General features: G+C 41.5%; 2 protein-coding genes and 1 pseudogene across 2 annotated transcripts; 2 read left to right on the forward strand and 1 right to left on the reverse strand.

Annotated features, from left to right (window-relative positions):
* Positions 1-204: 204 nt before the first annotated feature.
* Positions 205-1,846, forward strand: LOC139643635 (perilipin-2-like; annotated as a pseudogene).
* A 99-nt stretch (positions 1,847-1,945) lies between these two features.
* rpl34 (ribosomal protein L34) lies at positions 1,946-5,780 on the reverse strand. Its single transcript, XM_071518851.1, has 5 exons — positions 5,758-5,780; positions 5,215-5,286; positions 4,977-5,076; positions 2,332-2,435; positions 1,946-2,070 (listed from the first exon to the last, which is right to left on the reverse strand). The coding sequence occupies exons 2-5, from the start codon at positions 5,277-5,279 to the stop codon at positions 1,986-1,988; spliced, it is 354 nt and encodes a 117-aa protein (XP_071374952.1). The 5' UTR covers positions 5,280-5,286; positions 5,758-5,780; the 3' UTR covers positions 1,946-1,985.
* Positions 5,781-15,413: 9,633 nt separating this feature from the next.
* On the forward strand, positions 15,414-17,111 carry LOC139643636 (sodium/potassium/calcium exchanger 2-like). The gene is made up of 2 exons (XM_071518845.1): positions 15,414-16,349; positions 17,091-17,111. Exons 1-2 carry the CDS (start codon positions 15,441-15,443, stop codon positions 17,109-17,111), a joined length of 930 nt encoding a protein of 309 aa, XP_071374946.1. The 5' UTR covers positions 15,414-15,440.
* The last annotated feature ends 1,994 nt before the right edge of the window (positions 17,112-19,105 follow it).

Raw genomic sequence — 19,105 nt, forward strand, 5'->3', positions numbered from 1 at the left:
AACAGTCTTTTCTGTACATCCTCTGGCTGGGTGCACCTTCACCACTCTGCCACAACGAGATCACATTTACAAAGTCAGCACATGGTGGAATCCCTTAAGATACATGGGGGGTTAGTCATAAAAGTAACAATTACTACACTGTCCGCAATCCAAATTTCATCATGGCAATAATACAAAAATAAATAATTGACAAATTCCTTTGAAATGAGGAGAAAGGTTAAAACAGTGAAAGGCTTTGACAAGAAGCAGCCAAGCTACTACGTCCGTCTGGGTTCCCTCTCCACCAAGCTGCGCAGGCGGGCGTACAGCAGGGCCTTGGCCAAAATACAAGACGCCAAGCAGCACAGCCTGGAATCCATCTCTCAGCTCAACTACACTGTTGACCTGGTGGGTGTCCTTATCATTAACATTAGTAGTATCAGTGGTGCTGTACACAACTCACTTTGCAGTAAGGAAAACAAACAGAATTATAGGTGGGATTAGATGTTCTTCCTTACTGTGAAAAAGGGACTGACTACAAAAACTGTTTCTTATTTGTAACAGTGCATTGTGAATATTTCATGAGATGAGAAATTGCTAAATTGCTGTCACATTCATCAAACTGAAACAAAGCACATGTTAACCAGATAATTTATTTTACTGCTACCAGACAGCAGACTAACATAAAGTAATGTTTCTCTAATGTTTCTCTGTTTCTCCTTCACCAGATTGAATACGGCAGAAAGAATATTGACGGGGTCAACCAGAAGGTAAACAACAAGTTGAGCTCCTTGATGGAGTGGAAGTCCAATGGTCCAAACCAGGAGAAAGGTCACGAGGCAGAGGTAAGGACGAGTTTGGCCAAGAGGATTTGAGGAAGACGTAAACAGGCGATGAGATGCAACAGATAGTAACACACTGAATGAGACGAGGAAAGATGAAAACACAAAGTGCACATTATTATTATTTCCTATGAATGTGTGGGTTAAGTGTGACCACACACAAGCCTCTCTGCATAGAGAAACACAACAAGGTATTGCAGGTTCCTGACCTCGTTGTTCCCCTCCACTCAGGTCATTGAGTCTCGCACCCTGGCCCTCGCCCGCTCCCTCACCCAGCAGCTCCAGACCACCTGTCTGGTCCTCGTCTCTGGCCTGCAAGGCCTCCCCAGCCACGTCCAGCAGGAGGCGCTCTCTCTCAGGCGCTCGGCCACCCAGGTCTACACCAGCTTCAATAAGGCCACCGTCCTCGGAGACCTGCCGGACAGCGTGCTGGCCAGCAGCAAAATCCAGCTGGGCAAAATGCAGGATTCCCTAGAGAACATCATTATCTGGTCAATAACACACCGCTCAACTGGCTGGTGGGTCCCTTCTACCCCCGGCTGCCCCCTCCGACTCAAACCCCAGCCTCCTCCACCAGCAGCGGCCCAGCCATGTCCTCCTCCCAAGATGTACAGGACATGGTTGTGAGTTTTTATTCCAACCAAACACCAGCTGATACACACAGCACTACTCTTGAGTTTTGAATGGACAAGCACATCATGACACGAGTCAGGCTTCTTAAATACAGAGCTGTAATTCTATAAAATTGTCAAATTCATTCATTCAAATCTCTGCATTATCCCTTGAACTGAACCCCTGAAACTTTCTCATACTAAATTCTTATTAGTAGCCTACAGGCTTCATGTAAACCTTGTTTGAAAAGGCAGATAGATTGATCCTCATTTTTGTACTGTTCCAGCTTAGTTTGCCATTTTCAAATGGTAAGTTTGGCATTTGTTCAACATGTCTAAATCTAAATTCATGAGTCTGGCAGCATGTACCCAAAGCCCACAACCCAGTCGTGCATCCACATAGATCAGGAGTAACAGAAATTCAAAACTGGCAACTGTCTCTGCAGTTGACATCACAGTGAAGTAAAACAATACACAAAATCAAAGTCATTTCAAATCAGGACAGACAAGGGATTTTTTTTCCATTTCTTTTATTGTAGCAGTACAAATACATTTACTTAGATTTCTGGCTCTGTGCCTGTGCCTTGAGCACCTTGACGACGATCTTCTGCTCCTCAATCAGGAAAGCACGCTTGATCCTAAAATGGAAAATAAAAAAAACAATTTAGACTAAATTACATTGCAATTAGCCATCAAAACTCACCTGGAAGAAACTGACATGACTGTTTGTACACTTGATCTTTGCCACCATTTCATTTGTGACAGCAAAATATCATTTTCAATTAGAAGTTTAGACTATTGTGTTTGCCATAGTAAAGTAAAAGGTAAAATACATAACATGGGTCAAGAACTTTTTCAGTCATTATCCTCAAGACCTAATTGTTGCCTGCAAGCCTTACCTGTCGCGCACACACTTGGCGCACATGGAGCCACCGTAGGCCCTGCTGACGTGCTTCTTGGTCTTGGAGAGCCTCATCAGAACCTGAGGTCTAACAGCCCGGATCTACAAGACAGAGGCAGAACCATGATGAGAACAGAGCGGGTGTCATCCCATGACTTTTCAGAGGGCAGCAAGGGCAAAAAACACAAGGATTAGTATGGTAGACTAAAAGTAAATGAATTTCATGTCTAACAACCATCATCAGACACAACAGCTTTCCATCAAGTACAAATAAGGAGTAGTTCCCTCTTTCCCTGCAACTGACGAGTGTGGAAGTGAAGTTGGATGTAGTTCTTTTATGTAAAAAAAGTAAAGAAATAAAGCCTGTATAACCCTGTGTAACCCTGCAACTCAGCACACAACACCCCCACCCGCTGCATTTCTTAGTATGCACCATCACTCGTATGTGGCAGCCTGTGCATACTGAAATTCAGCCCATCAAGTACAGGACCGATAGTTCACAGAGGAAGGATAAAGGACTTAATTTATTTCTGTGCATATGCACCTCACCCATATGTATGTAACCTTCACATGCGCATATATATGTATTTCAGACTGGTCAGGACAGCAGCAGCCAGAAAGGGTTCAGTGTGTTGCTTCAAAGACCAAGGTGAAAAAGGAACCAACATTCATGCCTACATACTCAAAAATATTTGACCTACTATTTTACATTGCTCATTGCATTCTTTTATTCATTTTAGTTAGTTGGGATGCTCTTTGACCCCAAGAAAATGTTTTGTTTTTTTACTTCTGTGCACTTGAGTAATGTGGAATAAATTTTAATTAAAGGATAACGCTGGTGTTTTTTTAATGCATTTCTTACCGTCAACAAATCCTATGAAAATAACAAAAACAATGCGTTTGCTCTAGTCCCATTCCTTTCCAACTTCCCACATACCGTTTTTAGCCTTCAACCCAGAAGTCACTGGCTCCAATTGTAAGCTAAAAACCTTGAAATACAGCTCACAAAGACAGTTTCAATTTTGAAAATTGCTAACTGTTACCACGAAAAGTCAGGCTGTTGTAGTTACTACCAAATGGGATCAAATTCTTCATTACGACAGTGCATCGCAATGATGAAATATGCTGCCCAGAGCAATGGCATGGCTCTTTGACGTGTTTTTAATAGTTTTTTTTAATACACTGGAGTTCTATGGCTGCTGGGACATGGCTTTATTGGACATCGGCTACATGGACGAGACTTGTTGGCAAAATCATTGCTGATTTTGTTATTTTCATAGGATTTGTTGACAGTAAGAAATACATTAAATACCAATAAAGCTGGTGTTTTTTTTTATGCATTTCTTACCTTTAAACTGAAAATTGATTACTTACTATAGTCTTTGAGCGTGCATCTCCTTTGAGAGCACAAATGCTGCATTCATGTAGTATGAACAATCCAGTACCTGCAGACTTTCAACTACACTACCATTCATCTTAGCTTTCAGGTGGTAAATACGACTTGGGAACGTGGGATTTGGCAAAAGACCCCCATTTTTTCAGCTTCCCGAATTCTGACAACAAAATACCTGGAGTCAAGTGTGGGGAATAATAAATGCATTTTAAGTACTAACAAAATATTTTTTTTTATTATTACACAAGCAATTTTGAGATCAGATCTTTTAAAATGCCACAGCAGGGCACAACTGCTTGCTTTTGTTGTTTGTAGTTGACGTTGCAGTGTTTGATGGTTTACTGTCCAACATGAGCTCCAACTCCTCACTCGCTAAGTGCATGTACGCCAAGTATGAAAAGGCTGAGAATTGTCATAGAGTAGCCAAAGTCTACAGAAAGCTTCAATCCTGGCATCTTGACGGCTTTAAACAAGTATGAGCATGTGAAAATGTCCACAGTTTAAATTTGACCATTTTCATTCCAAAAATTCAGTGTTTCAATCAGAACTTTATTCTTGTCAAGTTGGAAACACCTCTGAAACAGCATTTAGACTAGTGGCGCTCTGATCTGTCCCTTTGGGTCCAGAGAACTGATTGTTTTCTATTCTGACAGGTAGTTTAAATCCTAGCCATCTAACCAGGGACTGATTTAGATCTTAGACGACAGGTGAATGCAATTAACTACATGGTAGGGTAGAAAACAGTCAGTACTCTGGATCAGAGTACTGGATTTGAGGACCACTGACTTAAACTGTGGGACACTAAAGCTCTACTGAAACCTTTACAGGTGAAATACTTTTAGGGTTAACATCTCTTTGAGGCAAGGTGACACACCACAACTATTCCAAGGCAGTGAAACTATGGAGTAGATTAACTACCTTTAGTGAAGAATCACTTACAGATAACACTGAAAAATTTAAGGATGAAATTAATTTTAGACTATGTAGCTGTGGTCAGGGAGGACCCTCCATCATATTTGAAGTGGATGACATGACTGGATGATGTCTGACATTTAAAAAAAAAAAAAAAAGCGCCAATATCGGCTCAACATCTCTCTAACCCTGCTGATAACAGGAGTCTTTCAGACCTCAATGCAGTGGAGAGGAGATAGCTATGCATGCACCAAGGAAGACGAGTTAAACACCAGCAGTGTGCTGAGGGAAAGAAAGAAGAAGAGCCTGAACCAAAACACAAGACCATGTTCACTTACTCCACGCAGCCTCCCGGGGCAGATGCCGCATGCTGACTTGGGGGCTTTGCCAACCTTCTTGGTGTACAGGTACACAATGCGGTTACCGGGTGTCCGGGACCTGCGGGCCAGCAAGGATAACATCACATAAATGTATTTAGTTTCGGCTCCAGACACAAACTGTACTTGACTGTGCTGCCGCTAAAGCCAGCCTGACTAGCAGGCAACATTACCATGAAGCTACAAACAGATTACTTACAGCCTAGTTTTGTTGGAGGCGGTATTGTAGGACAACCTACGACGGTAAGTCAGGCGCTGCACCATCTTGAACCTGTAATGTTACAGTGCACAAACATTAGTCAGACAGTTAACATGAAGACACTCCTGCCAACATGCTAGCTATGCTACCGCTATCATGGCCCAAGACGTTAGCCTTCTTCCCAAGTGGAGACACAACTAGCAAGCAAAACATTAGCCAGAATAAATGGCGGAAATGTGTATTTAGGGGAGACGTTACAACTACAGTCTTTATAAAAAAAAACAAATATTCGCCGGTATCGTAGGTCTAAGTCCATCACGTTCAGTTCATACACGGCGAACGGCATATTTTTGGGGACCGAGAAACAGCAACGAAATCATATCACCAGGAAGTCACTAACTCATCCGATATTCACATCAACTTAATCGACAGTTGTTCTTAGTCGTATCCTTTCTATAAACTGACCGCATTTGACTGTAGAATTAAGGATTACAACGGATTTGTTAAACATATTTTTTGAGAGCAAAACAGGAGCCGCCATACCTGCTATCACCGTAACCGGAAGAGGAAGGAGCAAGGCGGGTGTCAAAGTTAAAGTTCCTCCATGCCGCTATTTTAACACACTGCCCCGTGCTGGTGCTACAGTGTTCCTGCATGCAGTAGCTGCTGTCAAAGGGAATATAGCCTACAAATATATGAAGACACATTTTCCTTGTTTCTAGGCTATCAGTCTTATTATTCTCATTATCTTCATTTGTTGTAGTTCCTTGAATTATCTTCTGAAATTATCTAATTTAATCTTACACATATCACCCTTCCCCCAACCCCATCATATTTCATTGTAATAGCAGTTGTTCGGCATTTAAAGTCATAAGTATGTGGCAAAAAAAAAAAAAAAACTGCAGGCAGCTCCATCATTCTTCCATAAAGATGTCATGTTTGGAATAGCAGAAGACTGAAGCCTTCCCATCCAAAAGCAGGACATTTAATCTAATTGTAAGTAAATGCAGCTAGATGGATTGGCCATTAGATGGCAGTAAAATATAATTTTCTGCAGTTCTGACGCATTGAAACCTTCCAACCACATTCTCCAGTCTCTCTTGTTCAGCTCACTGATTTGGGGAAACCATCTCATTCTCATACAGTGTTTGGTTGCAATGAAGCAGGTTATAAGTTACATAAAAGGCAGCAAGGTTATGATTTATATATTTGAAGGGCAGCAGGTTGGCAGAGTGAATAGGGAGACCGTCCTTCAACCAGAGTGCAAGCTGTCCGTGACCTCTGACCTCCCTGTGGAGCGGGGTAGAAGATTTATCTACAGGATCCATCAAGTATCAAATGACATTACAACACACACATACACACACACGCACACATACACATCCATATATACTGTACATACATATGGGTCCTGTACTTGTAAAGATATTACCTTGATAAAGGCCTACATTAATTTCCCCATACCTAATTTAAACCTAACAATAAATCCCTCATGCTAACATGGACATTTCCTGTTCTCCTTTCTAATGTGTTTTTGTAGTTGAACTGTACTTGTGAGGACCTTGTTTTACCTGTCTACCTGGTATATACAGTATATATACACACATACACACACACATGCACACAGGGCATAATGCATTTCAGCAAGGGCTCTTTAATTCACATATTTAAAATCACATAAAATCGCTTTTATATCGGTCAAAACAAAAATATCAAACAATTCCAATACAATCTGTGTTCTTGCTGCTGCAGTCTTTGATTCAGATACTTAAACAGGAGCTCACTGACAGTTATGAATGTTTATGCTAGAAATATTAAGGGAGCTACAGTATTTCCATATAGAAAGCAGACATTGCTGAAATCTCGTATCAGATGACTGACAGATGAGGAAGCCTCTGTCTGTCATGGCTATCTAATGGAGCTTCAATCTCAATGGCAATGTAACTGTGAATTACATATCTATAGAGACAACACTATGATTTAACAATCTTGGTTGGTCTGAAGTAGCAAAGAAAGTATGCAGATGAGAGAAAACCTCATTATCACACACAGATACCCATGACTTGTTTTAAAGCTATACACACGTTTGAAGAGTGAATTCCCAAACTCATTTCCATTTTAGCAAATAAAAAAATAGTTAATCTCCAAATCAGAAAATCCAGGCTATGAAAGTGTTTTGCCAACCAAAGGTTTAATTTACCATAAATCATTTTGTTTTAATTTTGTGCAATCAGTTATTTTGCAAGAAGTTTTTTTTCCAGGTGATTCTGTTTTCTAATCCAGGAATCCTGCTGCTACAAACACTCAGCCTGGGATCGGCCCTATACATTAAATAGATAATCATATCTTTTAAATACCAAAAATACATTCCATACATGCCAACAAACACCATCTAGGCACTAGTCTGTTGTATGTAAAGCACTTTGAGTTGCATTCTATGTGTGAATGGTGCTATAAAAATAAACTTGTTATTATTATTATTATCATTATTAGAATCTGCAGCATACTGACCATAGCTGTAAACAGGAGAGTAATAGCTCAAAATGGCTCCCCATCAAAAGAAGTGCTGTGTCACAAACAGACATTTGCAAAGCTCGGCCAACAGATGGTGAGCTTGGCATCCTTTTAGATGAAGCATTTGGCAAAGGCAAAGTTCACCAGCACTCTGTTTACTGGCACATTACACACTCTGTTTATGGGAATGAATCTCACTCTCTGCTATCAAATCAGTTGAGAGTCCTTGTGGAGGTCCTTGGTGCTCACTTAATGCTTTTGACAGTGACAAGAGTTTTTTTTTTTTTTTGCTAATTAATCATTGTCATTATCTAAGTATGCACATGAAAATAATGTGATTTACAACTAGACTACTTGGTTTTGGGTTTCTATCAAACAGGCCTACAATAAATATGTTGTCCCCTACAAATTCTATATTAAACTCAATTCAAAGTAAAAATGTCTGTTTTGTTAGAAACAAAAGTTTTACTTCTAATGAGAGAGGCTTTACAGGTATTTAGGAAAATATTATGCCAAAATTTACAATGGTAGCTCAAACAAAATAGGTGATTTGCTTGCTATAGGACCCCTTTAGACCGATCAATATAAAGATGAGACGCATTGCTTGCTGAGGTTCTGTCAAAATCGCAACAACCCAAAATCCAGTCACTTGTTTCCAAGACATTGTGTGTGTGTGATAAACAAGAACGCGCCTGAGCAGAGCCAGAACCACAGCCGCCCTGCTGACCTCTAGAGGTTGAAGCATGTACCACATGATCAGTTAAGAGATTGATTTGATTAAGTCCAGATGTGACACGGTCTGGGATTAACCCCTTTTTCTCTGGCTGGCCAAAGCTCAAGCACCAAGGTCTCAAGAGGATTTGTACTATGACTCCAAGAGATACTGAGGCATGCGCGCGCACACACACACACACACACACACACACACACACACACACACACACACACACAGACACACACAACAATACACATCCAAACAAATACAACCATCTGAAGGCAGTCTGTCTTAATCTTGTCTAATGTAATTATTCTAAAAGACCGCATCTAAATGGAATATTCCATTTAGATCTCCAATCCAAATGAATTCATGATGTTTAGATAATCTGAATGTGCAACTGACATTTGATGCATCAGATGGAGAGTTTATTAATTGTAACACCATCTGACTTTACTCCTCACATTTGGAGGATCCCCCCTGACCCCCTCACCCCCCTCGGCCCCCACCCTCCTGATCAATCCTGACTAGTTAAAGATGGACCGCATCACCTTAAGTGCACTTGATTACGCAAGCCTCTCCGGGCCCCTCTCCACATCTCCTTGGGCCTTCTGTGTAATCTGCTGAGATTTAAACCTGCTGCTCCTGTTTAATAAATCCACTGCGATTAAAATAGGATTACAGCTCTGCTTTCGCCTTCCTAATGACATCAGAGCATGAAACATTTTTCAACTTTTTGTTTTTTTCCAGTTTGTGTTTTTTTGGGTTTTTTTTGCCCCTTCTCGCTCTTTTCTCCCTCCCACTTGCCGTAAACAGCAAACCTCATCCCCGTGTCCCAGCAGGTCAGCCCATCTGTGGGCCTGTTGACATAGGGATTAACCTCATAATGCGGCGTGCATCCTGTATCAATGTTGTCCTCCCTCACATCAGATTCTCAATGACAGATAGCAGCCAAAGAGAATATTCTGTGGCGTCAGGTTGTTGTTTGTTCGACCCTTAAAACCTTCACAAGAAACGGCCTGCATCACAACAACGCTCTCTTTCAACATAACCATTTGATCGTCGCTTGCCTCTTCTTTTGTGGCCAGATCTCATGGGTCTGACGGCATGAAATATTAAACACCATATTCAGCTACCAAAGGTCATAAGGACACGCCGTGCACGTTTTCCCGTCCTGCTTTTAGCGTGGACATCATGTAATGTGAAATGAGGGATGGGGCGAACAAATCAATACGATGCTTTTGTCCTGCTTGTCCTTCCCCGGCATCGTCCCCCAATGGTTGAATGTTGTAAGGTCAAAAAAGGCAAAGGTTGATTGGATTTTTACTTAAGCTATATAATAAGCTCATGTCCCAAGCAGAGAAATCTATTTATGATAAGGTATTTTATAGAATTACACAACTGTAACTTACTGCATTCAGACAGATGTACCATGTTGACTATTCTATTCGTTCTATTCTATCATATTCAGTGTAGGTTCTACCGAATTTTCAGTGTGTAATCGATCTAATGAGCATTTGCTCAGCTGATTAAAAAGGGGTACAGTTCTGGTTAGTCATACTATAGAAATAGAAGACTGGCTCCCAACCTATGAGAAACCTATGAGAAAATTATATTAGTGTTGTGACTGAGTCCCACTACTGCTATTGGATAATTGCTTGTAAGCAAGTCAGGGGTTCAGAATTAAAGTCTACAAATTTCCTATTGGACTTTGATAAATGGGACCACTGCTTCACTTCTGATTGAAATAACCATAATAATCATGATCATAATTCATCACTGCACTACTGCCAATGTGTTTACATGGACCACCGGTGGAGGCGGGGTCTCACTTTCACAGCCTGTGCCTGTATCTAATCAGCTCCAGTACTTAGTGATCAGACCTGGCCGTGGATTATCACTCCGTTAATCTCTTTAGAGGTACCGCTAAAATGAATATTCCCATCCACCCCCATTTTCAGCCTAAATGGTTTCTTCCACATTAACTTTGCACCATCTTACTTTTGCATTATAAAGCCATATAAATAAGTAAGTATTATATAAGTATATATTCTGGAATACATCTTCTCTGTCTTTAGTGTATTCACAAATAGCCTCATCGATTCATAATGTATTGACAATTTGCTATCCGAGTATCCCATTGGTGCCTTTGCCCATTTAGTTTTGCTGACTGTATTTTCCTAAGGGGCAGGTGGTCTGTGCAAGCCTCTTTATGGAGACTTGCGGTGGTGGTGGTGGTGGCGGTGTGTGTGTGTGTGTGTGTGTGTGTGTGTGTGTGTGTGTGTAATCCCAACCAAGTCCTACAGTTATTAATTCAAATTACTTGAGTCCTGTTTAACAGAACTGATTCAGTACTAACAGTAGTTATAAGGGACCTAAGCAGAGTGAATTTCGCCTGGTGGCAAAGAGGGTCCTTCCCTCTTCACCGGAAAACCTGCTTGGTTATCATCACCCTCACCCTATCTACCCCCCTCCACCCCCCCTGCCCCATTGCTGACAAATCCATACAACTATGTGGGACACAAAGGCTCGGATTTAGCTGCTGGGCCAAAGCGAGGGTGGGCCAGGTCGGGGGCAGGGCCAGCATGGATCTTTCTGTTGTTTTGTCGCAGCGCAGATTTCAGACAAATCAAAACAACTGCCTCCATCACCCCCGCTTCCTCCCTGCCACACCCCACATGACCAGTGACCAGTCATCACTTTTATGCTGGAAATGCAGCCAGATCAGGAACGGCCGGTGTGGAGGAGAGGCTGGGGGTGGGCTGGGGGCCATTGTTGAAAAAGAGCTGACATCCTGGATGGGATCTCATTTGATAGGCAAAAATAGTGACAAATCTAATCTGAAGAGCAGGGGTCACAGGCTCAGAGTGGGCTTTATGGTGACATGCGTGCTGATCAGATGTGCGTGCACACATCCACAACACCCACACTCAGTTCAAACAAATGGAACAACTATTGTGACAGCTTTTTTTAATGTGGCCCAGTCAATATTCAAACTAACATTTTGATTTACCATCACATTTCAATGAGGCCAGGTGTATTGCGCAAGGTCAGAGCACCTGACATTAATCATGACTTTCACTTATATAATCATTTCCATCACTCAAGCAAAATACAGGGTCTGTTTTGGAGGCACATCATCTTTGGTCTTCTGGGTCAAAATGTCATTTGCTCAAATGTAAAATTCACCAAAGCTTAATTCTTCTTCTTGACAGATGGTACAGTGACAAAAACTGCCTCACAGCACAGTCTATCTCCCCCAACCATCTGATCGATCATGTAGCCTACTTATCTGTCCATCCATCAATCAAACTCCCATTTTAATCAGCTTGTCAGATGGTCGCCAGCTTATTCTGAGGGGGGAACAAAAAACTTGGAATTGGTCAGCCAGAAAGTCCAATGGCGAGAGCTCCATTATGAAGAGTGCACACCAATGCAGTATGGATCAGGTAAAGCAATCAAACTCCACTTTGCAGTAAATGAGCAGTCTTCTGGGCTTTGGATCGTGACAGCATTCCAGCAGGAAGACCCAGGAGAACATGTTGGTCCTGTGAGAGGGAGCCATGAATGATATTACTCACTAGGGGTTATTTAATGGTTAGGATACATTTTTTCCTTTCTTGATAAGAATGACAGAGGCATCATTAATGCAAGTATTGACATACATGGTCAATCTAACTCACAAACACATATCAAATTCATTCATATCAAAGAACATATACAAACTTTTTTATACCAAGGACCATCAAATGACCTAATTTGGAAACCCCATTTCATGGGAGATTTAATAGATTTGATTTAACAGAATGGCATATTACTGTCTAGAATGAAGAATGATAACACTGAGTGGAAACAAAAATTTCAGTACACCACTCTCTGAACATGATATATCATTTTGTTAATAAGTGCATGTAATAATTGTCAAATACAAAATATACTGTATATATTTATTTTGTACTTTGTACTTTGAGAACCGCTGCAGTATGAAAGCAAGCTGAACTTGGAGATGATAAATGAGGATAAAATTTAGGACCCGAACATTATGAGGCTGTGGGGTGTGCTGATGACAATCTGTCTCTTAGTGAGTCAATCTCAATCTCTGGACCTACATGGACCGCAATGGGCGGTGGGGACAAAAACATCTGCCAGTGCGTGCATCACTCTTGGAGTATTGATGATGTGAATTCAGACAAGTTTATACTTTCTCTTTCTGTGTTTCCTGTTAGGTAATAGGAGGCAGGGAGGAGAGGAGAAGGGGCAATCAATGAGGTCAGTGAATCGTGATTTATTATACAGTACCAGGCCATTAGTGTCACACATACTTTGTCATGCGGTGTAGAGATTGCATGTCTGTGTCTATCCAACGGGCTTGTTTGGCCTGTTGACTGATGCTAAGCCGTGGTGGGGGTTTTATTTTATGTGAGGGGAAACATGGCAACCCGGGGGTTCAGCAGATGATGGTCATGTCAGTTGAAGGCTGGGCATTAGATTGGCATAGGCATCAAAATTAACCCGGCTGATTCATGAAGCATGTGTGACCTTGAAGCTTTGGGTTTACTCTCCCAAATCCATTCCTTAAACACTTATTCCAAAAAACATTTACATCCTAGACACCATTTGTAGGAAAGACAAAATCTTGAAAAAGAGAGAAGTGCATTTCTTTACTGAATAATAAAAGTTAAATTGTGCTGCACATGTTAGTCTATCAGTCTCCTTCATGATTTTGGTGTTACCTTTGACAAATGCACTGGCCACTTACATATGACCTTGAAATGACACAAGGCACACACACGCAGCTGAGCTAAACTGAGCACCATAGCCACCTGTTCCGTCATCACTGGAATAAAAAAAAAAAATATTCCCCTGGCCGTTTCTATCAGTGGAAATATCACACTGCCTTTGCTGTGTAACCACGGCAACTCCTCCCTCCAAGTGCAACATCACTAGGGCTGGCTGCAGCCTGCACCGCATGAAACAAGCGGGGAATGATGCGCTGTCTGCTCCCTACCTGGCTTTTATTAATAAACCACCCGGTTCACGTGGTCAGCCCAGCCCAGCACAATATTCTGCTAGATTAGCAAGGTATTTTCGACCGGGAGATTTTTTTTTTCTCACCCGAGATGGGAGGGATGATGCTTTGAGAGGGAGAGAGAGGTGAGCGCAGTTGGCAAAGCAGTTTTTCCAAAGCTCCTCCTCTGTCGCCGGAGAGAGGAGACCGGTCACATTTGCTCAATGAAAGCAAGAGGGCACCGGAGAGGATTTCCTAATTTCAACCTGCTGCTGTGCTGCGCGGCTGTTTTCTCGCCTCTATCAAAGGTAAGAAATAGAACGTTTGCACTCTTTCCACGCGCCATGCGCCTCATGCACGGCTGTTTTGGTCAGGTATGGTGGTTAGCCGTTTGTTGTATGACAACTGAAAGGGCGAAGGCATTGAAGGGCAGAGAGTTGCCACTGCTGCTGGACACCCAGACAACCCGTTCAGGTTAAACGCAGCAGACTGAATTCAAAAGTCAAACAGGAGAGGGATTGTTTTTTTGTTTTTGTTTTCTTTTAATTGAGCAGCAACGTCATAGCCTTCTAACGGTTGTCTTCCCATTTTTCACCGTGACTGTAACCAACTGATGTCCGTAAAACAGAGGCGTTTCTGGTGAATTTTCTTTGAGGTAAAAATTGTATATTTCTTATTTAACCTTACCTGTAAGTTAAATGTCAAAAATCTTTGTGGATGTAACGTTAGTTTAAATTGAAAAAAAGAGCAAATCACCCGCCTGTAGTGCTAAAATCAAAAATAGTAACGTTAGCTAGGCTATATTTCACAGAAGTTTTTTTTGCATGTCCGTCCGCTATCTGTTATGGTTTGAATTTATGTTTATTTCCTTGAAATTTAAGAAGTAACTAATAATAAAACTCATTTTTTTTTAGCTGCTGACCACTGAGAACAGTTAACCTCTGGCAAATTTGTGAAGTGAATGATCTCTGTAGCATTACTAATGACAATACTCCAGTACAGTGTAACTGTAGGTTACTGTACAGTAGCGTATTTGGTCACTTGGGTTGAAATTTTGTCCAGGCCGATTTGGCCGAAAAATGGGCCTAGTGTGTAATTCTAGAAAGGCTATAACGTTAGTAGTATACTGTAACCTATATCTCTTGAATTAAATTTCACATTCAATTAACGTTAACGTCAATGCTTTACATTGTCAGCATAACATATTATTATGCATCTAAATATCATCAAACTAAGCTGTCATAAATTCTTGATTTCTCTGATTATGCCATCTTTTGTCTTAATTAGACATAGAGTTTTGTTTCAATGCACTGTGGGAATAACATGAAAATTGAGATTATTTTATAGGCTATTCACAAGTTGGCTTGTATGTATAGCACCAAGCCAATTATAACGATATTGATAATCATAATAATCATATAGCCTATAATGTAGGCAGGGTTACCATTTCCATAAGGGATTCTATATGAACCATTTCTTGCCAAGCCTGTATATAAAGCGTCCAAGACATTAAGACCTTAATTTAGTATATTTGGCAGTGCCCAGTACCAGATTTTTTACCTTCTGTAGTTGACTTTTCCACAACAACTCTACTTCCCAGTATCCCAGAATCAATGAGTGTCAATTCTGTCACATTTAACTTTTAGGTATCAATACAGTAGTACCTAACCTAACATAGCAGTATGCTTGCTCAATATCCAAATAGCCATTTTATTTTACTGTGCTGTTCTTAATCTGTGTGTCTCCTTCCTGGTGCAATAATTCTGTTTTTTGTTTTTTTATTATTCTTTTGACAACTGTAAGCAGAGGCTAATATGAAGACACCATTTGGCAAGCCAGACCCTGGAAAGCAACTGGAATCCTTTAAACTAATTTGAAGCCGAAGACAACACCATGCATTGTCTCCGGTAAAACCTGCCCCCCCCCCTCCCCACTCTCCCCTCTTTCTACTTAGCCATTGAGAGTGAGGACACAAAGTGCTGCACAGAGATGGGCTCAGACCAACCCTGCATGGATACGCTAGAGCGAAGACCCATATTGGGTGCTACCTGTAAGCGCCAGGGCCACCAGCGTCTGCGGAGAAAGCTGAGGCCTGTACGAATCTTAGGGTTCATCCTCAGCTTGGTGGCCATAAGCGCTGTCTCCCTCTCCTTCAGTGCCTTGAGCTGGAGCTCAGGGGGTCCCAGTGAGCCACTGCTCCCCCAGGAGAGCCTCCACCAGTCGGCCCCCCACAGGACTCTGCTCTTCACCCAACGCCAGAGGGACCCCAATGTCTCAGCCGACATGCCAATAGCCATGAAGTCTTCGGCGGATAGCAACGAAAGCCAGGCGGAGTACCCCACGGACATTTTCACCCTGGAGGAGAGGCGCCAAGGTGCAGTGGTCCTCCACATATTTGGCATGCTCTACATGTTCATTGCCTTAGCCATAGTGTGTGACGAGTTCTTCGTCCCGGCGCTGACAGTCATCACCGAGAAGCTGGCCATCTCGGACGACGTGGCGGGTGCCACCTTCATGGCAGCGGGTGGCTCGGCCCCAGAGCTCTTCACCTCTGTTATTGGTGTCTTCATCTCGCACAGCAACGTGGGCATTGGGACCATTGTGGGCTCAGCTGTCTTCAACATCCTCTTCGTCATAGGGATGTGCGCCATCTTCTCCAAAGAGATCCTCAACCTCACGTGGTGGCCGCTCTTCCGTGACGTCTCTTTCTACATCCTGGACCTGATCATGCTCATAATCTTCTTCCTGGATAACTACATCTCCATGTGGGAAAGTATCGCGCTGCTCTCAGCCTATGCGGCCTACGTGATCTTCATGAAGTTCAACAGCAAAGTTGAGGGCTTCGTCAAAGGTTGTATGAGCAAGAACCAAGTGGTAGAAGTGGAAGTGCAGCCCAAGGTGAGTTGGTTTCTTAATCCCTCTTCTCTTTCTCCCTCTTCCCCTCACCACCATCTCCTCAGAAACAAATATCCCTCACAGATAATTAGCCCTTTTAACAAATGGAATGATTTTTCAGAATTTTGGTTTATAAAATCTCAGAGTATGGGGAATGTAGGTGTGCAGTAATGATACAAGAGCATAACAACATTTTGACTGATACAAATGACCTTCGATGCCCCCTCCTGCACACGCACGTGCACACGTACACACACTCCCTCTGTCACATAGCCATGCATAAAGCTCGTCAATTTGTTATTTTAGTTAAGTCAAACTTGTTTTGTTATTTTATTTAAGTCAGAAATTAAATTGGTTAGTTAGTGGAGGCATGTATTTATTTCCATGTATTGTTATTTCACTCTCATCAAACAAATTACCATTTTCAAGTGAGATCAGTGTCTCACAGATGTTCTTCCCACTCAAATCATTCAATATGCAACAATTCACATAAAGATATAGGCTAGCCTATTTCTTGAGACTGGCTCATATTGCACATGTCCCATTTCTGTACAATGAGTAAAATCATAGAAAACTAACTCGCTCCAATGTAGAGCACCTTCAACTATTGTATGGATTGTGGCATATTAATGTGGTTGTAGGGATGCTGCACTGTACAGCCATACAGTATTCCACTGTGGGATTAATAAAACAGAGTCAAATGTCTGTGTAATTCTGGGTTAAGCTCCACAAATTGTGTCCCAGTTTGACAAACAAATCCCTTGAAATCTCAGGAGCCATTTTTTCCCAGTTAAAGATTTCCCAGATAAAGAGTTAAGTCTGCAGTGAAACACATAGGCTAAGTGTAAACCACATACATGACGTTGTTTTATTTTATGTTGAAGGAGTAGTTATACGCACATCACGTAGGTGCAAGGCTATCAGAAGAACTGTGTCAATGAATGTGTCGTTTTATTTTATCTAATTTTATTTCTTTGTATTACTCTCCTCCATATTTGCTATGACAGGAAACACTAGATCCTTGGCATCCCATACCACATAGGAGGATTTTACTGTAGAATCATCACACAGTGGAATATGTGACTATTTGCCTAACGGCATAAGCAGCAAATATTCGAGATGACAAAAATGTAGGAATCAATGCATTGCTTCACATAACATTCACCCCCTCAATGACACTTGAGGGCAAAGGAAAGACATTGTGGTGCAATTTGATACCGGTGTAGAGATTATCCGGATGGATTTAGGTTTCTTTGTGACATGAGATGGAAATGAAATTTTGAGAAAGTTGTATTGTAAAGCTTTCACTAAATCAGGATTTATTCTAAGTACATAAAGGATTTTGAATCGGTGGGTTACACAATGTTGGGAATCGAGCCCCTGAAAGACTCTCTAAAACTCTCAGTGCTTTCAAGGAAGCCAGCAGCAAGAATCGGCGTTTGATATGTGCTATGTAAATCGAGGTGGTTACAGTAAAGCCTCTCTTTGATTAAACAGCAAGCATGGAAATATTTATTTTTTCTTTTTGTTGTGCTATATTGCGCTGTTGTCATATTCACTTGATTTAAGACTAATGCTGAAGAACAGAGTGAAAATTGAAAGGTGCACAGGCAGAGTGCCAGAGCATACTCAGGTGACCTTGAGCTGCAATGGATTTTGGGTACTTTGGCCAAGTGAAGTGTGTGTGTGTGTGTGTGTCTGTGTGTGTGTGTGTGTGTGTGTGTGTGTGTGTGTGTGAGAGAGAGAGAGAGAGAGCAAAAAACAACTTTGATGGAAAAAAAAGAGTGGGAGACGGATGAGTCGATCAAACCCCGCCACGTCTCATCTCCCACGTCGCTCTCAGCAGATTTAGCTTCTCCCCTCTCTAACTCTTGTGGGTAACGCTCCCATGGCTGCACCTACCAAGACCTTGCTTCGAGTCACACCATTGTCTCTATTATGGCTGTTTTGAAGTTGTTGTAACTGAAATTCATTTTTTCGTGCACATATAGCCTACGAGTGATATTTATAAAACTTACATGTATGAATGAAATACAAAATTATATTTTGTACCGAAGAGCCATTATTTTAGTAGATATAGGTTGTCAGCCTCTTTTATTTTTGCAGTCCGGGTCTCCAGGGTTAACTGAGCTAGGAAGCCGCAAATATTATTAGAATATAATCTTCTAAACACTGTTTTTTTTTTTTTTTTTAATCAAGATTTGACACTTTGGGGACATGTATATTTCAAGACTGAAGTGTTATTTTGAGATTTAATTGGCAATTTAGCAAGCGTGCGTCTGTGAAGGCGTGTGTGTGAGTGTGTGTGTGTAAATTTATATGTGGTGGAGGAAGACAGGAGGGTGAGGAACAATATTAGTGAGGTGACTCATAAGAAAGCATTCTACGAACCCTACCGAATATAGAGCAAATGCTTTGGCCGAGGTTCTGGTTTGTATTGCTTGTTTGTTTGATCTGTTTTTTCCCTTTTAGTGATTTTCACTACTATGAATTGGGCAGTCATTATGTGAGTTAGTGATTTCAGTGCACTGTCACGATAGTAGAGGAACTAAGGCCCCTAAAAGTTGAGATACCCCTACCCGAGGTAGAACAAAGCACAACCATGTTTTTTCATAACTTTAATATGTCTAGTTTTTGAAATGGATGGTTGTATAAAAATATTTTACTGCAAAATTCGTTTATTTGGTTGATGTTTGGATCCTCCCCAAAACCGAAAATAGTGAAAATTTAGGCTTCTCCAAAAGGGACAGAATCTGCTT

The sequence above is a fragment of the Centroberyx affinis genome, unplaced genomic scaffold, assembly GCF_046629955.1.
Source record: "Centroberyx affinis isolate AG114_WGS23_722 - 3 ecotype Tasmania unplaced genomic scaffold, CSIRO-AGI_Caff_v1 ptg000637l_1, whole genome shotgun sequence".
NCBI classification, from domain to species: domain Eukaryota; kingdom Metazoa; phylum Chordata; class Actinopteri; order Beryciformes; family Berycidae; genus Centroberyx; species Centroberyx affinis.

Bases quoted from the DNA above. Each gene is read 5' to 3' on its own strand.
- LOC139643636 (XM_071518845.1), top strand. From the start codon at position 15,441: ATGGGCTCAGACCAACCCTGCATGGATACGCTAGAGCGAAGACCCATA. The intron at 16,350-17,090 runs GTGAGTTGGTTT...ATTGTGTCCCAG, and splicing joins AAGTGGAAGTGCAGCCCAAG to TTTGACAAACAAATCCCTTG.
- rpl34 (XM_071518851.1), bottom strand. From the start codon at position 5,279: ATGGTGCAGCGCCTGACTTACCGTCGTAGGTTGTCCTACAATACCGCC. The intron at 2,436-4,976 runs GTAAGTGAACAT...TCTGTCTTGTAG, and splicing joins GCCCCGGGAGGCTGCGTGGA to ATCCGGGCTGTTAGACCTCA. The intron at 2,071-2,331 runs GTAAGGCTTGCA...TTTCCATTTTAG, and splicing joins GCCAAGTGTGTGCGCGACAG to GATCAAGCGTGCTTTCCTGA.